The following is a 20,539-nucleotide window of genomic DNA, read 5'->3' on the forward strand; positions in this document are numbered from 1 at the left end:
TTTTTTCAAGTGGAATAACTGAAATTCAGATTTTGCTTTCTCTATTTTACTCTACTATCCTCTTTCATGTCTGCTACTAAAAAAAAAAAAAAAAAAAAAAAAAATAAAAAGTGGCAAAGATAAAAATGCGATGGTAAAATCAGTAACTGGGTCCTCTGTTCTTATATAGACTTTTTATCCTTTAAATCTATTTTTTCATCCAATTTTTCATCAGAACTCTGCTGCTCCTAAATACAAATATAATAGACAAGGGCCTGAGAATTTTGTTCAGAACTGTAGAAAGTAGATGAAGTTCCCTCTTGGGCCTTATCAGTTTTCTGCCATCACAAAACTCATTCAACCCTGTATAGGAGAAGCAGATTTCATAAAGGAACAAACTTCTCTTTTATCTAGTTTTTAAGTCTGAATATTTTTTTTCAGTGTCTCCCCATTCACAATTCAGACCAGACAAAGAGCCTGAGCTGAGGTGTATATGGGGTAGGTTTACTCTGCCTCCTATTTCTGTACAGTCAGTGTAAGCACACAGCCTGTGATAAGCACCAGGAGGCCCTAAGTCTGAATATTTTAAAAGTTATTTTGGTAGGCTTCTGGTGGTCATGTATGACTTCAATTACTTATCTTCACAAATTTTTAAGTTAATAAAATTATAAGCATGGCATGTTCTACACCTAAATTATTTTAGTTTAGAAAAATATCTTGCTAGGTCATTTATTTATCTGTGGCTTGGGTTCCAAAGAAGAAATTTATTTATCATGGAGTGGGGACAATCTTAGAAGTAGAAAAGGATAGTAAATTCTTCAAATAAATAAATAAGCTGCTTGTAACGTGAAATCTCATCAGTATGTTTGATATTACTATCACACAAATATTCGTTTCATACTTTTGGAATATAAAAACCCTCAAAGTTGAAGATTAGAAATAGTGTTTATTCTATCAGTAAGTGTCCTAAATGTGTCAGCTACAAGGTTTTTCAGTTCATCATTAGGAAAGCTTACACACCATCAAAAATGAACTTTTACAAAATAATATAAAAAGGCTAAGGTTCTAGTCTCAACAGATTTTATGAGGATAAAAAAAGAAACTAACTCATTTTTTCCAACTATGGGAAAATTGGGGGAGGGAAGCAATTATGTTCTATGGTTATGAGTGATTCTTAGGGAAAAAAATCATATCATCTCCCTGTTTCATGTATTTAATTAGTGCATTTTTTATTCTTTGCTCCAAACTGTTTCTTTCATCTGACAAATTCAAGAAAATTAAAATTGTACTGATGAGGACATATGAGAAATTTAATCTTGAAAGAAGTAAACTACAATGAAATATCATTGTGATATTTTGAAATGAAATCAGAAAGATATTGAGCTTTAAAAAGCAAAATATTTCTATCATTTAAAGCAGCCTATTGGGAGAGGAAGACACATTTTTAATAACTCACCAATGTGAGTGCACTGAAGCCAACCTAGTCCGTTGATGAGATTTGATGTTCTTGTCACGATAAACCTGAGACCTAGGGTATTACCAATGACCCATGCTCCAAGAAACCAAAGTTTTTAATCACCCATAATCCAAGAAACCAAGGTCAAAACCAAGAAGTGAAACCAAATTTTTTTTTATATCCCGCATTTATTTAAGCAAACCAAGTTGTAGATAGGAAATTACAGCGTTATAATGTTTTACAAATACAGAAAGAAGACACAGAATAATAATACCCTGAAGAAAGTGCATCTGAGAACATAGTTCTGTCTCCAGAGGATACCTTCAGTGACCACACAGAAGCCATGGCTGACATATCCATCCGTCATTCTTGTTAGTACATTGTTCAGTAGTTCCAACAGATAATTCAGCAATTTGCTTTAAAACAAATAATACTGCTAATGATTATGGTAGCCTTGAAGGTTTTGTGAGTAGCTACACTGCACATACGTGATATTAGGTATAATGTGATATTTCAATGCTGCTGTACATTAGGCAGGGGAAAGAATGCCTTATTACACAATCACTGTGACATCCACCAAAATGTGAACTAGTTTGCATAGGTTAGTCCTTTGGGCAGCATGATGTTGCTCTAGTCCACCAAGACTTCAAGATTCACAGTAAAGAGGAAAAAATAAACATGAATTAAAGCTTTTCTACTAAAATATATTTTAATAGCTGGTGTTAACAATTTGCATAACAAAGGCCAGATTATATTAACAACATTGGGTTGTTTCTTCCGTGAGCTCCTTCATTTTAAAAACATTGTTTCCTTCAAAACTGTGAGCTTTCAAAATTAGTAAAAATCTTGCAAATTAATAAAAACAATTCTACCTATTTTGAAGCAGATAAAAACCAAACTGCACAGTGATTCAATTTTGCACTTTCATCACAAGTCAAACACCAAGCTGCCCCACGCAGTGCCTGTAACAATGACATGCTGCTGCTTCCAAAACGCTCAGTCATTCATTGTGTGGACACTGAAGAAAGGGACTATAATGCAGATTTCTCTTTTCCTTTAAGTGAAGCATTTTTAATAGCACTGGTTTACAAAGAAGTAAATACTATGCAAACTGGATACCATATATCTATCACACACAAAAAAGCATGGACTTTCCATGAATACAGTAAAGTAACATGGACAACAGGGGGTGAGATTTGCCCTGGGGACCCTTCCAGGTCTGTGGACTCCAGGAGCCTGAGCAGCCTGGAATCATGTCCACAGAAGCATTATACAATGCCATGATTTTTTAGATCATCAATAGTTGACAGCGGTCTGGAAAGGGCCTCATGGGCAAGGAATACTTGAGAAGGAGACTTTCATTTGTCAGTCATTTACACAGCTTCTTCCTTAACTAAAACTTTCTCAGCACCATGCCATGTTACCCAAAGCAAGCACACTCCAGCCACTTTTACACGATCAGACCAGAAGCAAATAGCTAAAATATCATGAATTTGTGAAGTGAGTTTCACCTTGTGTAATGAATTCAGCCTCATACTATAGGTATTTTATATCTCAATCCTAAAATTAATGTGTATGCAGCTCAACTATATATAAATCTACAAAGAACCATTCAAAAATTGGTGGAAAGAGTCAGTATTTTCTAAATTTCTAAACCTTTAGAAGTAAAATATAATCACCTATCACCCCTTCATACCTGTCAGGAGCATCTTACTTGCCCACCACAAAAATACCAATCGTGTGTAATAAAATATTACTATAGGGTAAGCAGAAGCTTGATTTTCTTTCCCAGACCGTAGTGGACAAACTAGGGTAATCAAAAAGGCACCTATTTTTGTATATGTCTACATTATAATTTTGGTATAAACTATATCTACTTTATATAGTGATGTGTTATTAAAGGATCACACACATTTTCTTTGTCTTTTCATTAAAAACATTTCACTGGAGTTGGACAAATCTAAACAAAAAAAATAATAATAATACAGCTCTTCAACTTCCACTGTTTTATAAAAGTTGGCTTCCCAATCCCCAAAGTGTTACAGAACTCAGCACAGAGAGGGTGAGGAGAAAAAGACTGTGGCAGAACCAGCAAAGCTGCATCTCTACCATCCTCAAGCAGTGACCCTGGTGGCAAGGGAGGGGGTGGGCTAGTCTCATTCCGCTTCACACAGGTGCTCTTGGAAATTGTGCTTGCATATTCCGGGGTGGTGTCTGGAGGTGGGGGGGAGGCCTGAGATGGTGCAGGGACATCTGGCAACCAGACAAATGCTTCAAATTGGGCTACACTGCCAGTGTGATATTACAAAAAGACACACAAAGAAGTCACTTTGCCACAGGTGAGAGATAGAAAGCTTCCTTGGAGACCAAGAAGTCATAAAAACACTCATTACAAAAACTGCTCTCTCCAGAGACACGTGATCCACATATAGCTTTGTTTTTGAAATCTTGAAGAGTCTATCCAATTGCTCCTTGTGCTTTTGCCAGGCTGGGGGACATGGGCTTAGAAAAGCAGGTGCGTGCTCTCGGTGCTTGGGCACCCACCGTCTTCTGTAACTTGATTTGTAAAAGGCCCACCCTAGACCCTCCTTTAGCTGCCAGCGTCATGTATGCTGCCGCTTGCCAAACTGAAGCGGGGCAGGGGTCGTGTTGAAAGGGGAAGAGCTATTCAACAACGCAGTTTTGAAAATGACTGTGTAAAATAGCACTTTGGTATTATTCACACATTTCCTATATTTCTGCTGAGATGCTTAATATCCTGACAAGCTTTAGTGACAATGGCGGCACTGTCAAGTGAGAGTGCCAGAACCATGTGCCATTGTGTTCTCCCTCGGTCTTTCCTGTAAAATAGCCTCCCTCTGGTTCAATTCTGATCAGATCTCAATTCCTAAAGGCTGCAAGCAGAAACATCTTGCTATGCAGACATTATGTAAAGCTTATGATTTAGGAGAATTATTCCCCAAGTAAGTATTGACTTTTACATTCAATGAACCTGATTTTGAAACCAGGGGATGAGAAAAACAAAGAAACACCAAGCTGCTACTTTATGGTAACTTTCCATTATACTTATCATGTTAAGTCGGTTTTCTTTGCATTCCCTATAAATGTACCTGTCATGCCCTGACCGGTTTGGCTCAGTGGATGGAGCGACGGCCTGCGAACTGGGAGGGTCCTGAGTTCAATTCCAGTCAGGGGCATGTGCCTTGGTTGTGGGCACATCCCCAGTGCGGGGTATACAAGAGGCAGCAGATTGATGTTTCTCTCTCATCAGTGTTTCTGACTCTCTATCCCTCTCTCTTCCTCTGTGTGAAAAATCAATAAAATATATTTTTTAAAAATTGTACCTGTCCTACATTTAGCCTGAAAAATTTAATCAACAATGACTCTCTTTTTTTTAATCATGAAAAGAAGTCTGGGTGAAACGTAAATATTTACTTAATGGTATAATAAAACTGAGCAAGCTCATTTCCCTCACTTTTAATGCATATAAATTTTTGCAAGAATATTGCAGGTTCAGTTTGTGTTTGTAGGTTTGTGTACAGGACATAAAAACTGATATGGGGTTTAATCAATCTAATCATGACCTGCCATTTGAATGATAGAAAATCAGTCAAGCTGCCTTTTTAGTAAAGCTCACTCAAAAAAAGTCTCTAGTAATTTGCCTGAATTTTTTCTCTTCAATTTTATGCCAGTGTCATGCAGATGAAGCTTGTGTGCAATAAATTTCATTCTATTTACTCTTTTAGCTAGATAAAATGAAACTACAGATTTTCAAAAGTATTTGCTAAGCTTTCAAGGTGTTAATAAATTAACGTTTGCCTTTGGACTGATAAACATTTCAACAAAATATATTTTGTTAATTCCTTTGATCATATGGTCTAAGGAGATATCCCCAACCCATACATTTTATCACATTTTTGAGACTTCGCTTTTTCAGTTTCACCTCAACTATAGAGTTAGATCCTATGTGAAAGCTACCCTATCGCAGGTCCCAATAAATGACACAATCAGGAAAACGCAGCTGCTGATGGATGTTAATCTCAGGTGACCTTGACTGCAGACTCAGGTGAAAGCCACGACCTGCCAGCAAAGGCTGAAGTCATGGCTGTGAATCCAGAGAGAAACTGCAAGGTCACTCCTTTGAAAATAAAAATCTAACAACAATTCCATTTTCAGTGAACAACCTATAATGTACCCAAAATCTCTGATGACATTTCTGTCTCACTCTCTGAATGTGATTGAGAAAGTAAAAAGCAGAAAGTGACAAGAAAGTCTTTCTTTTGCTGGTTTCAGTGGCTACATTTCCATTCCAGAATGTGAATACCTTTTCCAAAACAAGAAACCAGACATCCAGACACACACACACTCATATCTCTCTCGCTCGCTCTCGCGTGCGCGCGCTCTCTCTCTCTCTCTCTCTCTCTCTCTCTCTCTCTCTCTCTCTCTCTCTCTCTCTCTCTCTCTCTCTCTCTCTCTCTCATTGACCAGTCACTTTCTGTTCACTGGTTTTCTCTAGCACGCTTCCTATCCCACTTTGTCACTGGCTCCTGTTAAGTTTGCTTAACTTTTAAATCAGCAGCGGCATTAAGTTAATGAAAGCTGTTCAATAAACACCTAAATCACTTATTTACTAGAGTATGCATCTATTTCCTAAAGTGTACATCCTTCAAAACTAGAGTGCAATGCAGCAGGAGAATCTCAAGCAACTTTTCAAAATATGTTTTTCTGATGAGCTGACAACTTGAGAAAAGGCTTTTAGAGATCAGCCACTCTTGTAGATCTAGTAGGAGTGACGGGCAGGGCAGCTGCCTATGTTACAGAAGCTTGAGCCTACATGTCATGCAGCAGGTGAAGGTTATCGGGGAAATCAGAGAGATGGCCTGAATCTGCCCTTCGCAGAGCAGCTATGACGTTATTTGGTCCTGACATTCGTGGACCCAAGCACACGTGTGGGTCCACAGAATGTGAGTGGAGCGTAGGCTACGTCTTGGTACAAATAAGAAATAAACAGACCCAAGTTGGCCAAGGAAACAAAAACATTTCTTTGCTTAGTAGAAGTTTCTAGGTCCCTAAGGCCACCACTCAATATAATTTTAACCAAACTGTCATTTTGCCATTGCTTACTTTATTATTCTAGATGATTTTCACTGGAGCTGGAAATTGCCTAATGACTCCAGAGCTACACAGTTTTTAAATTACTGGCTGTGTTGCTGAATTAAGAGAGTTGGCTTCTGGTGATTCCAAAGTGACAGCTAAGAAGTCGCAGATACGTGTTACATTTACAGGACAATCGACATCTCTATTAAAGTCTACAAAAATACATTTCCCAGAAGGGTTCAGTAGCCAATCAAAAGAAACCAGTAATACAATTAGCAGCACCAGGTCTCCAGACCTCATTATTTTGTTTACAGGAACTACTGAAAATGCTGCTGCTCTCAGCCCAGAAACCACTCCTTCCTCCTGGTACCTGTGTGTCTAATTGTTAACATAAGGGTAGATTATTGTAAAATAACTGCCAAGTTGTCTTAGAAGTATCCTCTATCTTTTAAAAAGACTAGGTTTAGTATACATTAGAGTAAAGCTCAAAGGGCAAGGGGAAGTGATTAATTAACAAACTCAATGTAGTTTGCGGGGAGCATCCCGGTCTTCCCCGTCCTCTGCACCGTGCCGTACATCCAGCCGTCGTCGATGGGCTGCACGTTGACGATGTAGTCGCCGTCCCTGAAGGAGACCTCATCTTCGTCCTGGGCACTGTAATCGTACATGGCGCGGTAGGTCCTCTGAGGAAAGGAAGGCAGGGTCACTGTGAGCACCAACACAGTCATTGCCACAAACGCCAATCCCAACAAACCAACCCGCTCATGGAGCGACTATTAGGAGTGTTTCCAAGGACATTTATTTCTGGAGAGTTGTACACCAGAGCCTCGTGTTCTCACTGTGCTCATCTCAGGTTTACGAGGCGAGCAGAAAGCTAACTTTTGGGGGCCAGCACAGGGATGGAGCAAGCCACCAAATACAATTGCTAGCCTATCAGAAAGTAAGCTTTGAAGTGGTGAAGTCCAATGCCCCCCAGAGATGTCTCGGCTAACCTCAGAGACATCGGGTGGCACAGATTCTCCCCTGTCCACAGTCTTCACAGAATAAAGCCTGCCCTAGTGGCAGGCAGATCCATGTCCCTGCCAAGCCCCTGGCAGAGGCAATAAACTTTTCTTAAGCAAGTACTTAAAATGTTTTTTTCCTCTTAAAAATATACAAAACAAATGAAAGAATCAATAATATACTCATTTTTTTTACTTTTGTGTCACAGTGGTAGAAAGTTAGCATATGTATGTTCTAAATACTAGGGTACATACTACTATGACTAAATCTTTACTATAATGAGGAGCATGTCTACTTCCTCACTTCAAAGTATGTTACAAAACTATGTCATCAATACAGTATAGTATTAGCATAAATCAGTGGAATAGGATAGAGAGCCCAGAAGTAAACCTATGCATATATTGTCAATTAATTTATGACAACGGACCCATGAATGCACCCTGAGGAAAGGACAATGTCTTCAATAAAAGGTGTTGGGAACACTGGACAGCCACATGCAAAAGAATAAAAGTGGACCACTATTTTATACAATACACAAAATATTAACTCGCAATGGATTAAGGATTTGAATGTAAAAATTGAAATCATAAAATTCCTAAAAAAAAAAAAAAAATGGTCTTGGCGATGATTTTATTTGACACCAAAAGCAAAGGCAACAGAAGCAGAAAATAAATGTGACTACATCAAACTAAAAAGCTTCTGCACAGCAAATAAACCAGCATCAAAATGAATAGGCAACTTACTGAATGAGATAAAATATTTATAAATAATATGTCTGATAAGTGATTAATATTCAAAATATATATTGAGTTTTACCGTACTTGTTTTCATTTAAGGCCAAGAGTTTAGCTGATATTAACATCAGACAATCCCAAAATCAAATGAATTCATACCCTGAGGACACTGGCTGAGACACAAAGAATTTTAGAGCAACTAAGATAAATTTCAAACTGCAGGGGTCGGTGGGCGGCACCCCTTTCTAAGATCTCAAAGGGCCAGTGACTGTGTCAGTTGCTTGGAGAAGCATTTTCAGCATGAGATGTCACATTTGCCATCAAAATGACCATGAACAGCGCTTCCAAACTTGACATTTAATGAATGAATTAATGCTTCAAGGTTTCCAATGGGAGGATTCCAAGACATGTTGGCTCTGTCATTTAGGTTTTAGTGGCCATTTTGATTAATATCAAGATTAATTAGTTAATATGACCAACTATTTGTGCTTTACAGATATGAAGGAAGATCATAACTGGCTAACACCAATAATAAAATAATAATTAGGGTATTGTACTAGTAGAATCTTTGTATTTCGTTGTTTACATGTTTTCACATCATACCTTCCCTTCTCAATAGTTTATCTCTATGCGTCTTTTGCTTCCTTCAAAAGGGTTGTACCAATGACAGCACATCATTTATCCTTTATTTGAAAATGCACATGCCCATTGACAGATGAACAAATAAAGAAGTGGTACATATATGCAATGGAATATTAGGCAGCCATAAAAAAGAATGAAATTATGCCATGGGCAATAAAAAATGGCTTAGAGGATATTATGTTAAGTGAAAATGTCAGTCAGAAAATGATAACTACTATATAATTTTGCTTATATGTGGAATCTAAAAACAAAACAAAAACAAAAAAACAACCCACAAATGAACAAATAAAACAAAACGGCCTCATAGATCCAGAGAACAAGTGATGGTGCCAAAGGGGAAGAAGGGTGGAGGGAGTGAGTGAAAAAGGTGAAGGGGGATAAGAGGCACAAACTTCCAGTTATAAAACAAGTGAGCCGTGGAGACATAATGTGCAGTACAGGGCACTTAGTCAATAATACCGCAGAAACTTTGTATGGTGATGGATGCTTACTAGGCTTGCTGTGTGGTGATCACAATGTAGAATAAGTAAATGTCCAATCACTATGTTGTACACTGAAACTAATACAATATTGCATATCAACTATAGGTTAATAAATGATAAATGTTAAAATATAAAATAAACAAAATTATTTTTCCATGCGTATTCATATTTTGGATATGAAACGGGAACACCGGGCAAAAAGAAACACTTCAAACACACACTTACTAGATTTGGTGAATGCTGCATCGACCTCATGGATGACAGGCTGGTCTGGTGCATGTACCCGTAGCCTTGGGAATGGCTCTGCTGGTAGGCTCCAGGAAGCACAGGTGCTGCGCATTAAAGACACACAGGCATAGATTCCGTAAAGCAAGTCTCAAAACCCCCTCCTGCCCTCTCAAGTGACTTCATGCTCTGCTAGCATCTTCTGAAACAAAATGCCATTTTTCAGTACAATGTGATATTTGGGTAGTGATGTGATAAGCAATCTCTAAGTTAGTATAAATTCCGTAATGAAGGACATGTACAGGGAATCAGTTAAACATGCAGTTAACCATATTAGAAATAGTTCTATAACTCTGTTGCAGTTGCTATGTTAAAATAACACAAATACAAAAAAAATGAATTTCCCATAACCTCTTAACAATATTACATTTGCACTTGGCCATGTGATCCTTTTAGATGTTTTTTTTTTTTTTTTTTTTAAAGAAAAAAGATATTTAAAGAAATGTAACTGGATTGTCAAACCAATGACAGAGTATAAATGTTTTCACTGTATGCTTCACACATGAGAGGATGCTCTGCATATTTCAAGACCTACAGCTGAGTGTTACATTTACAAAGATGATAAGCACAGCATATGTTTAGCAACATCTGCTTGTTTAGCAGTTAATAAGTCTACACCATTAAAATAAACCTTTACTTAGAATATATGAATTTTCTACTTTTTTTGCTGTAAGTCAAGACTAAATCAATCAACTGAAGCTGTTGCAAAAGAATGTCATAAATATTGTCACACTATATTGACAAGAATACTATCAAAATAGTATTTACTTAATTTGTGTTGTTCTCATTGCTAATTATTACATTAAAAAGAAATAGTTACTGCTTTGAAGAACACTGAATTCTGGAGAAATCAACAGAGAAGCTGGATAAAACCCCACAAAATCAGTAGACATATGCTTGTTTGTTTCTCAGGAAGTACTTTTCAGTATGGTAAGCAGAAATATGGGCTTTAAATGAGGGCATTTTAGTAATATGCCCTTCACTACATTTTCAATTAATTATATGATACATTAGTAAAACATGGAATACATGTGCTGTAAAAATCCATAACAGGTTCCCAGTTTTGTTCAATCAGGTTGAGTAAAGTGATTATTGTGGGTTGATTATTCAGGGCAGTGTTTATAATAAAAGAATAAAGCAGATGTAACTCTTGGGTGTTATGAATAATTAATGTTTTATGAGTGGCACATTGATTCTAATGATATATGAGAATATCAAATTTTAAAGAAATTTAACCATCAGAAAATTACAAAACATTAATGTGTTCTCCTGATGATAATGACATTGAAAGGGGATTTTTAAAAATAGTTCTTGAATTAATTCATATTACAGTGTTGTTACAAAATAGTCCTGATTTAATGTCTAGATGTGGCATCAATGAGAAATTGCCAAGATATTTGTTAGGATTTGTAGTACTTTATAAAGTTATTAAAACATTAGACTTCAAATACTTCAGAAAATAGCACTTTTTAACATTATCAACTCAATTTAAATAGTTAATTTACTAAGAGTTGTCGGAGATATTGTCAAAATTCACTCATGAAGAAAAATAATGAAATCCCCATAAATAACTAGGCCACCTAATTATTGTAGTTGAGTCAAAGAGCCCTTCCTGTGTGCTGGAAGCTGGACTCATTGACCATTTATTCACTCCCTTGACTCTCGGCAAATATTTACTAAGTGAGTTCATGTGTGCACAGGGCTTACTGCATTGCCTGTTATTTAGTAAACCTCCACAGATGTTAACAGGCATCACTCTCCATTTTCGAGGCATACCAGGGCCAACAAAAACCACTGCCCTCCTAGAGCAGCAATGGCCCTGGACATCTGCCCTTTGCCCAATTAAAGAAATGGCTCTGGATACTTAGGGCTTTTCCAGTTAAATACATTAGTCAATAATTCCAACTACATATTCCAGACTGGCACTTCTCAAGAGGTTTTTATCCATTGCACAAGTCATTTCATTAATTATTATTTTAATGTACTTGTAAATACTAAGTAAGGTTAAATAAATAACTCAGTAAACTTAAAATAAAAGTTAAACATTTAATCCTTTGTTACACTATTTAACTATGTCCTTTAAATTTTTATGCACAAAGTTAAGTACAACCATCTCAAAATATTTTGGGGAAAAAACAGGAAAGGACAGTTAAAAAACACAGCATGAAATATACTGTCTCAGATGGTGTAATATGTTTATGTTTAGATAGTTTGTACCTAATCCCAGTTAGAACCCATCAAGAATGTTGTTTAACAGAATTCTCTAATTTCGGCTTTTAAAAATCAAGTATATTCATACCTACTCAATTGCTCAAGTTTGACCTTAAGAGAACCTTTTGTTATTGTCAAATACCAGGAAATAAAAGTAATGTATTTGTGCCCAGCAAGTGTGGCTCAATGGTTGAGTGTTAACCTACTGTGGTTAACAGTTCCATTCCTGTCAGGTCACATGCCAGGGTTGTGGGCTTGATCCCCAGTGTGGGGCGTGCAGGAGGCAATTGATCAATGATTCTCTCTCATCATTGATGCTTCTATCTCTCTCTCCCTCTCCCTTCTTCTCTGAAATCAATAAAAGTATATTTTTAAAAAGGTAATGTATTTGTCCTAAATATGCCTGAGTTTGAGAGAGCAGGAATGAAAGTATAGAATAAGAAACCATGGAGTATATATAATCATATCTAGTCCTTATGACTTCTCTTCATGCTTCTGTTGATTATTTCCATTTTCCTCTCTGGCTGCATTATTTAGTGCAAGTTCCATTGGGGTAATTGAACTTTGATATCTACTTTTTACCTGGTACAGTGAAAGAGTTATTAGGAAGCTCCTATTAGGGCTATGAAAAACATAACTGAGAGCCCAGATAAATCAACTTACTAAAAGCAAATGCCAATTTAAAAAGAGGCACAGGGTAATAGGGGGATAAATGGTGATGGAAAGAAACTTGACTTTGTGACATGAACACACAATACAATATACAGATGATGTATTTTAAGAGTTGTGCACTTGAAACTTATATAATTTTACTAACCAATGTCATCCCAATAAGTGCAACTAAAAATTCATAAAAAGAGGCACAGACATTTCTTTTTGTTGTGTTTCGTTACACAAATGCTTTTTAGAAAACAAAACAAGCAAAAGGAAATTGGAAACAAGGGCTTTGGAAATTGGGTTTATTTGGTTAAAGAAGGTCCATGTGACTTGGGAGATTTCTTCCATGAAAATAGGAAATTCAGTGTTGTGCAAAAGCTAGATGCCAGGCTAACTTCACAACAAGAAAGGACTTCTTATGAAGAGGAAAAACACAGTACCCTCTTTATTAACTAGTGGTCAGGTCCCGCAGGCATTGGTGTAAATGGATGATGATAAGGACACAACCATCTTACAACCCAAGAATTTTGAGTTTGAGGGGGTTTTATTTCAATAACATAAAAGTCACAACACACTAGCTTTCATTATCCTAAGGGCAACATAAAACACAGAAGTGTGACTCACTTTCATTTCACATTGGTGAGATTTATTGACCAGAGATCCCAGGGTCCATTTGGAGTGTCCTGTAGTACCTATAAACCAAAATCTCTCTTCTACTGTGTAATAAAGCTCTTCCACAATTAGCCACAACAAGTATTTCCTATTTATTGTTTATTCTTATGATGGTAGACAAAACCAAGGTAAAGAAATAAGAAGCCCTGGCTGCTTTGGCACAGTGGCTAGCGCATCAGCCTGCGTACTGAAAAGTGCCACGTCTGATTCCAGCAAGAGCACATACCTTAGTTGCAGGCTTCCTCACAATTGGAGGCAACCAATTGATGTGTCTCTTTCATATCGATGTTTCTCTCCGTCTCTCCCCCTCCCTTCTACTCTCTCAAAAAAAACAATAGAAAAAAATATCCTTGGGTGAGGATTAACAAAACAAAAGAATTGGACATGAAGGTCAGAAAACAGAGAAAGAAAGTTTTTATAAAGCATCACAAATCTGAAAATGGAAAAATGAGGAAATACATGCAAATATACAAAGATTAGAGTAAATGATACCCCCCCCCCAAAAAAAAATGTATCTACAATAAAAGGAGAAAGGACCCAAAAAAAAGTCCACTCTGGGGGAAGTGCCAAGAGTAGGTGAAAGAAGCAGACTTTTAGTTATCAGAACTCCTCTTTTTAATAGATGCATCCCCTACATTTCAGAATAAAAATGCAACAGCTGACAGATTAACCAGGAAGGCAGGAAGTTAGCTCTGCACTGTGACACCACAACAAAGGTCTCCAGTCAGTCAAGATAAGGTGGAGGTTTTAAAAACTGCACCAATACTATAGGGTAACAGTAGGTGGCCAAACTCTAAATGCAAAAAATAAAAATAGTGCGATATTGATGCCTTGGCCAATTGGGGCTGCTATAACAAAATTCCACAGACTGGGTGGCTTAAACCATAAACATTTATGTCTCACAGTTCTACAGACGGGGAAGTCCCAAATTAAGGGGTCAGCAGGATCAGTATCTGGTGAGCTCTGGCTTCCCGATTCAAGTCTCGGTGTCCTTATGTGACAGAAGGGGACAAGGCGTTCTATGGCGACTCTTTTATAAGGGCACTAAATCCCTTTCATGGAGCTCCCCTTGTGACCTCGTCATCTCCCAAAGGCCCCCTCCTCCCAATAACATCACGTTGTGAATTAGATTTTAATGTGTGATTGTTGATTAGGATGGGAGGGAAGACACAATGGCTATCTATAGACTTAACACAAACAGAACATAATTTGGGGTATTTTCTTCTTGAAAAATCCAAAATAAGGAGAAAATCACCAGAAGTTTTCCAATAAAGAATACAGGATGCAATAAAAGTACTGTCATTTAGGCTGTTTCCAAATCTTAGCTGTTGTAAATTGTGCTGCTATGGTCTCCCCATGATCTAGGATGTCTGGTTGTGTAGTTCTCTCTCTCCTGCTTTGATTTAAAGGCACAAAATACAACACAACCACGTACAACACACAAGGCACTGAATAGAAATGTGTTTGCGATATTAATAACCACCAATAAAGGTGACTAGAACCCAGCTAACAAAAACATACAATCAAACAAAAAGCATAGGCAAATCAATCTTATAAAAAAAGAGCATACAACTTCAGTATAGTTAACATTCAACATACAACTTCAAAGAGTTAGAAAGACTGTTTTTTTGTTTTGTTTTGTTTTGTTTTGTTTTGTTTTTAGGACAACTGCGAGGGAGGTGTGAATGGGCTTGGAGCAGGTAGTTGGAAATTATATATATAAAAGTAGGGTGAAATTTTAGGAGGAGGTAGACAGAAGGAATGGGGAAAATCTAGAGCAGGAAAGGGTTAAGATAAACGGGGTACCAAAGGAAAAGATCAGAAAGAAGGTGAAGGCATAAAGGTAGGGTTGAGATAGAATAAAGCGTTGGAGAAGGAAAGATAGATAAAGACTATAGAACAGTAATCCTGAAATAAAAAATATATATATAATAAAATGAAATAAAAATGATAAAAATAAACAAAAGAAAATAAGATGAAAAAGGTAAATTAGTAATAGTAATAATGTTGATTACGTATACAATGTAATAATTATAAAGATAAAATCAAGTGAGGAAAAAGAAAAAAAATAGTATCTTGGGTAAACGTTGCAAATAATGAAAACAAAAATAAAAAACAAAAATTTAACAATTAAAAAAAATAATAAAATTTTAAAAATTTAAATAAAATTTACAGTAATGAAGGTCATTCGCTTCCTCTATTGTTATGATCCAATCCTGATTTTTAGGCAGGTTTTGCTTTGTTTTTATTACACTAGAGTCAATTTGTGAATTAGCCTCCGGGGGCAGTGGTTCTAGGTTGACTTCCCAGACTCTAGAGTAGGGGTGTCGAACTCAATCAGAGAAGGGGCCAAAATCTAAAATCCAGCCTAAATCGCGGGCCGAATGGTTTACTGAACAGTCATAAACTGTCATTGTGATAGAAACGCAGCGGAGTGCAGTGATGACATCGCGGTTCGGGCCACATTGCAAGGCTTGGCGGGACGGATTTGGCCCGTGGGCCTTGTGTTTGACACATGTGCTCTAGAGCCTCTCCAGCTTTTTTTTTTTTTTTTTCCCCTTCCTCTCTGAAGCAGGAACTACGGAGCGGGGGAGGGGGCAGGTCTGAGCAACTGCAATCTCCAGCAACTCTCCGATATCCCTCCGAGGCAGATCCAAATGTGTTGCTCTTTAGATATCTCCCCTGTTAGGAGCCCCGTCCACTTTCACGGGTGACACCCACCCAACAGCTGGGTCTTCTACTTGTAATCACCGCCCTTGTCCTCCAGCTTTCGCGCACTCTGTGCACGCAGGCTTTTTGTTTTCGCCGCAAGCACTCTCCACCCTCTAAATTGTGCTGCTATGAACATAGGGGTGCATATATCCTTTCTGATTGGTGTTTCTCTTTTCTTGGGATATATTCCCAGAAGTGGTATTACTGGGTCAAATGGCAGTTCCATTTTTAAAATTTTTTGAGGAAATGCCATACTACTCTCCACAGTGGCTGCACCAGTCTGCATTTCCACCAGCAGTGAAGAGTTCCTTTTTCTCCGCATCCATGGATTAGAAAACTATGGTACATCTATACAATGGAATACTATGCTGCTATAAAAAAAGAAGGAATTCTTACCATTTGCAACAACATGGATGGATCTAGAGACCATTATGCTAAGTGAAATAAGCCAGTCAGTGAAAGAAATATCACATGATCTCACTCATTTATATATAATAAAGAATATTACAAACTATGGAACAAAAATAGAGGCAAAGAAGCATCGAACAGACTGTCCAACTACAGCGGGAAGGTAGAAGAGGGTTGGGGAGTAAGAGATCAACCGAAGGACTTGTATGTATGTATATATCAGCACAACCAATAGACTCAAGACACTGGGGGCAGGAGGACTAGGGCAAGTGCTGGGGGCGGGGGGTAGGAGAAGCCAGAAGAGGTCAATGGGGAGAGAGGGGGGGAGAGAGACATATGTACTACTATTTTTAATACCTTAAACAATAAAATTTTAAAAATTCTTTTAATAGTACTGTCGTATTTTCTAACATTTGACTACAGTTTTATCAAAGACAAAGGGTTGGTTTTTTTTTTTTTTAGAACAAAGAATTTCTATGTAGACTATTACAGGGGGATTGCTAAACTGAAAGAAAACAAATACAATACAAAAGATTAATTAGAGGTACATATATACTTTCTGATTGGTGTTTCTGTTTTCTTGGGATATATTCCTAGAAGTGGGATTACTGGGTCAAATGGGAGTTCCATTTTTAAATTTTTGAGGAAACTCCATACTGTTCTCCACAGTGGCTGCACCAGTCTGCATTCCCACTAGCAGTGCACGAGGGTTCCTTTTTCTCCGAATCCTCACCAGCACTAGTCATTTGTTATTTGTTGATGATAGCTATTCTGACAGGTGTGAAATGGTACCGCATTGTTGTTTTGATTTGCATCTCTCTGATGACTAGTGACTTTGAGCAGGTTTTCATATATCTCTTGGCCTTCCTTCCATCTTCTTTTGAAAGGTGTCTATTTAGATCATTTGTTCATTTTTGATTGGGTTGTTATCTTCTTTTTGATAACCTGCATGAGTTCCCTTTAAATGTTGGAGATTAAACCCTTATCATTGATATCATTGGCAAATATATTCTCCCTTGCAGTGGGCTTTCTTGTTGTTTTATTAATGGTTTCCTTTTCTGTGCAAAAGCTTTTTATTTTGATGTAGTCCCATTTGTTTATTTTCTCTTTAGCTTCCAATCCCTAAAGAGCAGTATGAGTGAAGAAATTGCTTTGGCATATGTCAGAGATTTTTCTGCTTATGAATTCCTCTAGTATTTTTATGGTTTCCCATTATATGTTTAAGTCTTCGATACATTTTTAGTTTATTTTTGTGTATGGTGTAAGTTGGTGGTCTAGTTTCATTATTTTGCATGTATCTGTCCAATTTTCCCAACACCATTTATTAAAGAGGCTGTCTTGACTCCATTGTATGTTCATGCCTAACTGTCAGATATTGAGCATAGTAATTTGGATCAATTTCTGGGTTCTCTATTCTATCCCATGTGCCAATAGCAGGCAGTTTTGAGAACAATGGCTTTGTGATACAGCTTGAAATCTGGTATTGAGATCCCACCTACTTTGTTCTTCTTTCTCAGGATTGCTGTAGCTGTTCAGTGTCTTTTTTTTATTCCAGATGAATTTTTGGAAAGCTTGTTCTAGGTCAGTGAAAGATGCCATTGGTATTTTAATAGGAAGTGCATTGAATTTATAGATTGCTTTAAGGAGTATGGACATTTTGATGATGTTGATTCTACCAATCCATGAACATGGTATGTTCTTCCATCTGTTTATATCTTCCTCTATCTCTTTTTTCAGTGTCCTGTAGTTTTCCGCATATAGTTCTTTTACCTCCTTAGTTAAGTTTACTCCTAGGTATCATAATGTTTTTGGTGCGATGGTAAATGGGATTTCTTTTTTAGTCTCTTTTTCTGTAAGTTCTCTATTGGTGTATAGAAATGCCATAGATTTTTTGGCATTAATTTTGTATCCTGCTACTTTGCCAAATTCATTTATTAAGTCTAATAATTTTTTGATGGAGTTTTAAGGGTTTTCTATGTACAGTATCATGTCATCTTCAAAAAAGGACAGTTTTACTTCTTTTCCAATTTGGATGCCTTTTATTTCTTCTTCTTGTCTGATTTCAATGGCTATTACTTCCAGCTCTATGTTGAACAGGATTTGTGAGAGTGGGCATCCCTGTTTTGCTCCTGTTCTTAGGGGAAATGGTTTGAGCTTTTGCCCATTGAGTATGATTTTAGCTGTGGGTTTGTCATATATTGCTTTATTATGTTGAGGTATAATCTTTCTATTCCCACCTTGCTGAGAGTTTTTATCAAGAAAGGGTATTAGATTTTGTCAAGTACTTTTTCTGCTTCAATTGATATGACAATATGATTTTTATCTTTCAATTTGTTTATATGATGTATCACATTTATTGATTTGTGAATATTGTACCGTCCTTGCATCCCCAGGATAAATCCTATGTGGTCATGGTGTATGATCTTTTTGATGTACTGCTGGAGCTGATTTGATAGAATTTTGTTGAGGATTTTGGCATCTATGTTCGTGAGAGATATTGGTCTGTAATTCTCTTTCATTGTATTATCTTTATCTGGTTTTGGTATTATGGTGAGGCTGGCTTCATAGAAGAAGCTTGGAAGTGTTCTTCCTCTTCAATTTTTTGGAATAGTCTGAGGAGGATAGGTTTTAGTTCTTCCTTTAATGTTTGGTAAAACTCCTCTGTGAAGCCATCTGGCCCCAGGCCTTTGCTGGAAGCTTTTTGATGACTGCTTCAATTTCTTCCATAGTTATCAGCCTTTTGAGATTTTTAGACTCTTTTCGAGCCTGTATGTTTTGGAAGGCTACATTTTTCTAGGAATGTGTCCATTTCCTCCAGGTTGTCTAGTTTGTTAGAATAGAGTTGTTCATAGTATTTTTAAATAATTCTTTTTATTTTTGTGGGGTGTGCTGCTATTTTTCCTCTATCATTTCTGATTTTGTTTGGGACCTCTCTCTTTGCTTCTTGGTGAGCATGGCTAGAGGTTCATCAATCTTGTTTATCCTTTCAAAGAACCAATTCTTGGTTTCATTGATCTTTTGTATTATTTTTTTGGTCTCTATGTCATTCATTTCTGCTCTGATCTTTATTATTTCCTTCTTTCTGTTCACTGTGGGCTTCTCTTATTGCTCTCTTTCTAATTTTATAAGTTGTTGAGTTATATGATTTTTTACCATTTTTTTCTTGTGTGTGTGTTTTGGTTTTTTTGTTTGTTTGTTTGTTTTTAGGTAGGCCTGTAGAACTCTAAACTTCCCTTTCAGAACTGCTTTCATTGTGTCCCATAGTATTTGCATTGTTGTGTTTTTATTGTCATTAGTCTCCAGGATGTCTTTATTTTCTTCTTTGATCTCATTGATAACCCAATCATTGTTTAATAAGATGCTATTCAGCTTCCAAGTGTTTGAATTTTTTGGAATGTTTTTATTATAGTTTATATCTAATATTATGCCATTGTGATCTGAGAAAATGCTTGATATGATTTCAATCTTTTTTAATTTGGAGAGACTTTGTGACCCAATATGTGGTCTATTTTTAAAAATGTCCCATGTGCACTTGAGAAGAATGTATTTTCCATGGCTTTGGGGTGAAATGCTCTGAAGATGTCAATTAGGTTCATCTGAGTCATTTAGAATTGCTGTTTCTTTGCTGATTTTTTTGTCTAGAGGATTTATCCAGTGCTGTCAGTGGTGTATTAAAGTCCACTACTATGATTGTATTGTTGTCGATCTCTCTCTTGATATCTTCCAGGAGTTTTTTTTTATTGGTATTTTATTTTTTAAATCTTCCCAGTGATTCAAATGGTCAGCCATGGTAATAAACCACTGAACTACTGTTGGCTTCCTTCTCTCCAACATGACACAAACTTAGGAGCATATGTGGCTCTGTTTATGCTATTCCCAAATTCTCTTTCTTTCCCTGAAATGGCGTGGAATATTTGTGTCATTCCTTCACCCCGAATTCATACGTTGAAACCTAACATCCAATGTAATGGTATTTGGAGATGAAGCCTGTGGGAGATGATTGGGTCATGAGGGTGGAACCCTCACAAATGAGATTAGTGCCAATATGAGAATAGGCTATCTTGTGAGGACACCAGGAGAAGACAATAGTCAGGCACCTGCAAGAGGGGTCTCATCAGACCTGACCATGCTGGTACCCAGATTTCAGACTTCTAGTCTCCAGAATGATGAGAAATAGATTTTGGTTGTCTATACACACACAG

General features: G+C 37.0%; 1 protein-coding gene and 1 non-coding gene across 5 annotated transcripts in view; both read right to left on the reverse strand.

Moving 5' to 3' along the window:
• Positions 1-417: 417 nt before the first annotated feature.
• Positions 418-549, reverse strand: LOC118710628. The gene has a single exon (XR_004985463.1). It is a non-coding gene; the product is annotated as a small nucleolar RNA SNORA51 (small nucleolar RNA).
• Positions 550-5,457: 4,908 nt separating this feature from the next.
• The window catches only part of NEBL (nebulette), a 364,126-nt gene continuing 349,044 nt past the window's right edge, over positions 5,458-20,539 (reverse strand). For all 4 annotated transcript variants that reach the window (XM_045587984.1, XM_036459604.2, XM_045587986.1 and 1 more), the window contains 2 exons: positions 9,618-9,724; positions 5,458-7,215 (listed from right to left, as the gene is read on the reverse strand). In XM_045587984.1, coding sequence (XP_045443940.1) covers positions 7,039-7,215; positions 9,618-9,724 — 284 coding nt within the window. In that variant the 3' untranslated portion in view covers positions 5,458-7,038. The remainder of the gene's footprint in view (positions 7,216-9,617; positions 9,725-20,539) is intronic.

Source organism: Pipistrellus kuhlii, unplaced genomic scaffold (genome assembly GCF_014108245.1).
Source record: "Pipistrellus kuhlii isolate mPipKuh1 unplaced genomic scaffold, mPipKuh1.p scaffold_m20_p_1, whole genome shotgun sequence".
NCBI lineage: Eukaryota > Metazoa > Chordata > Mammalia > Chiroptera > Vespertilionidae > Pipistrellus > Pipistrellus kuhlii.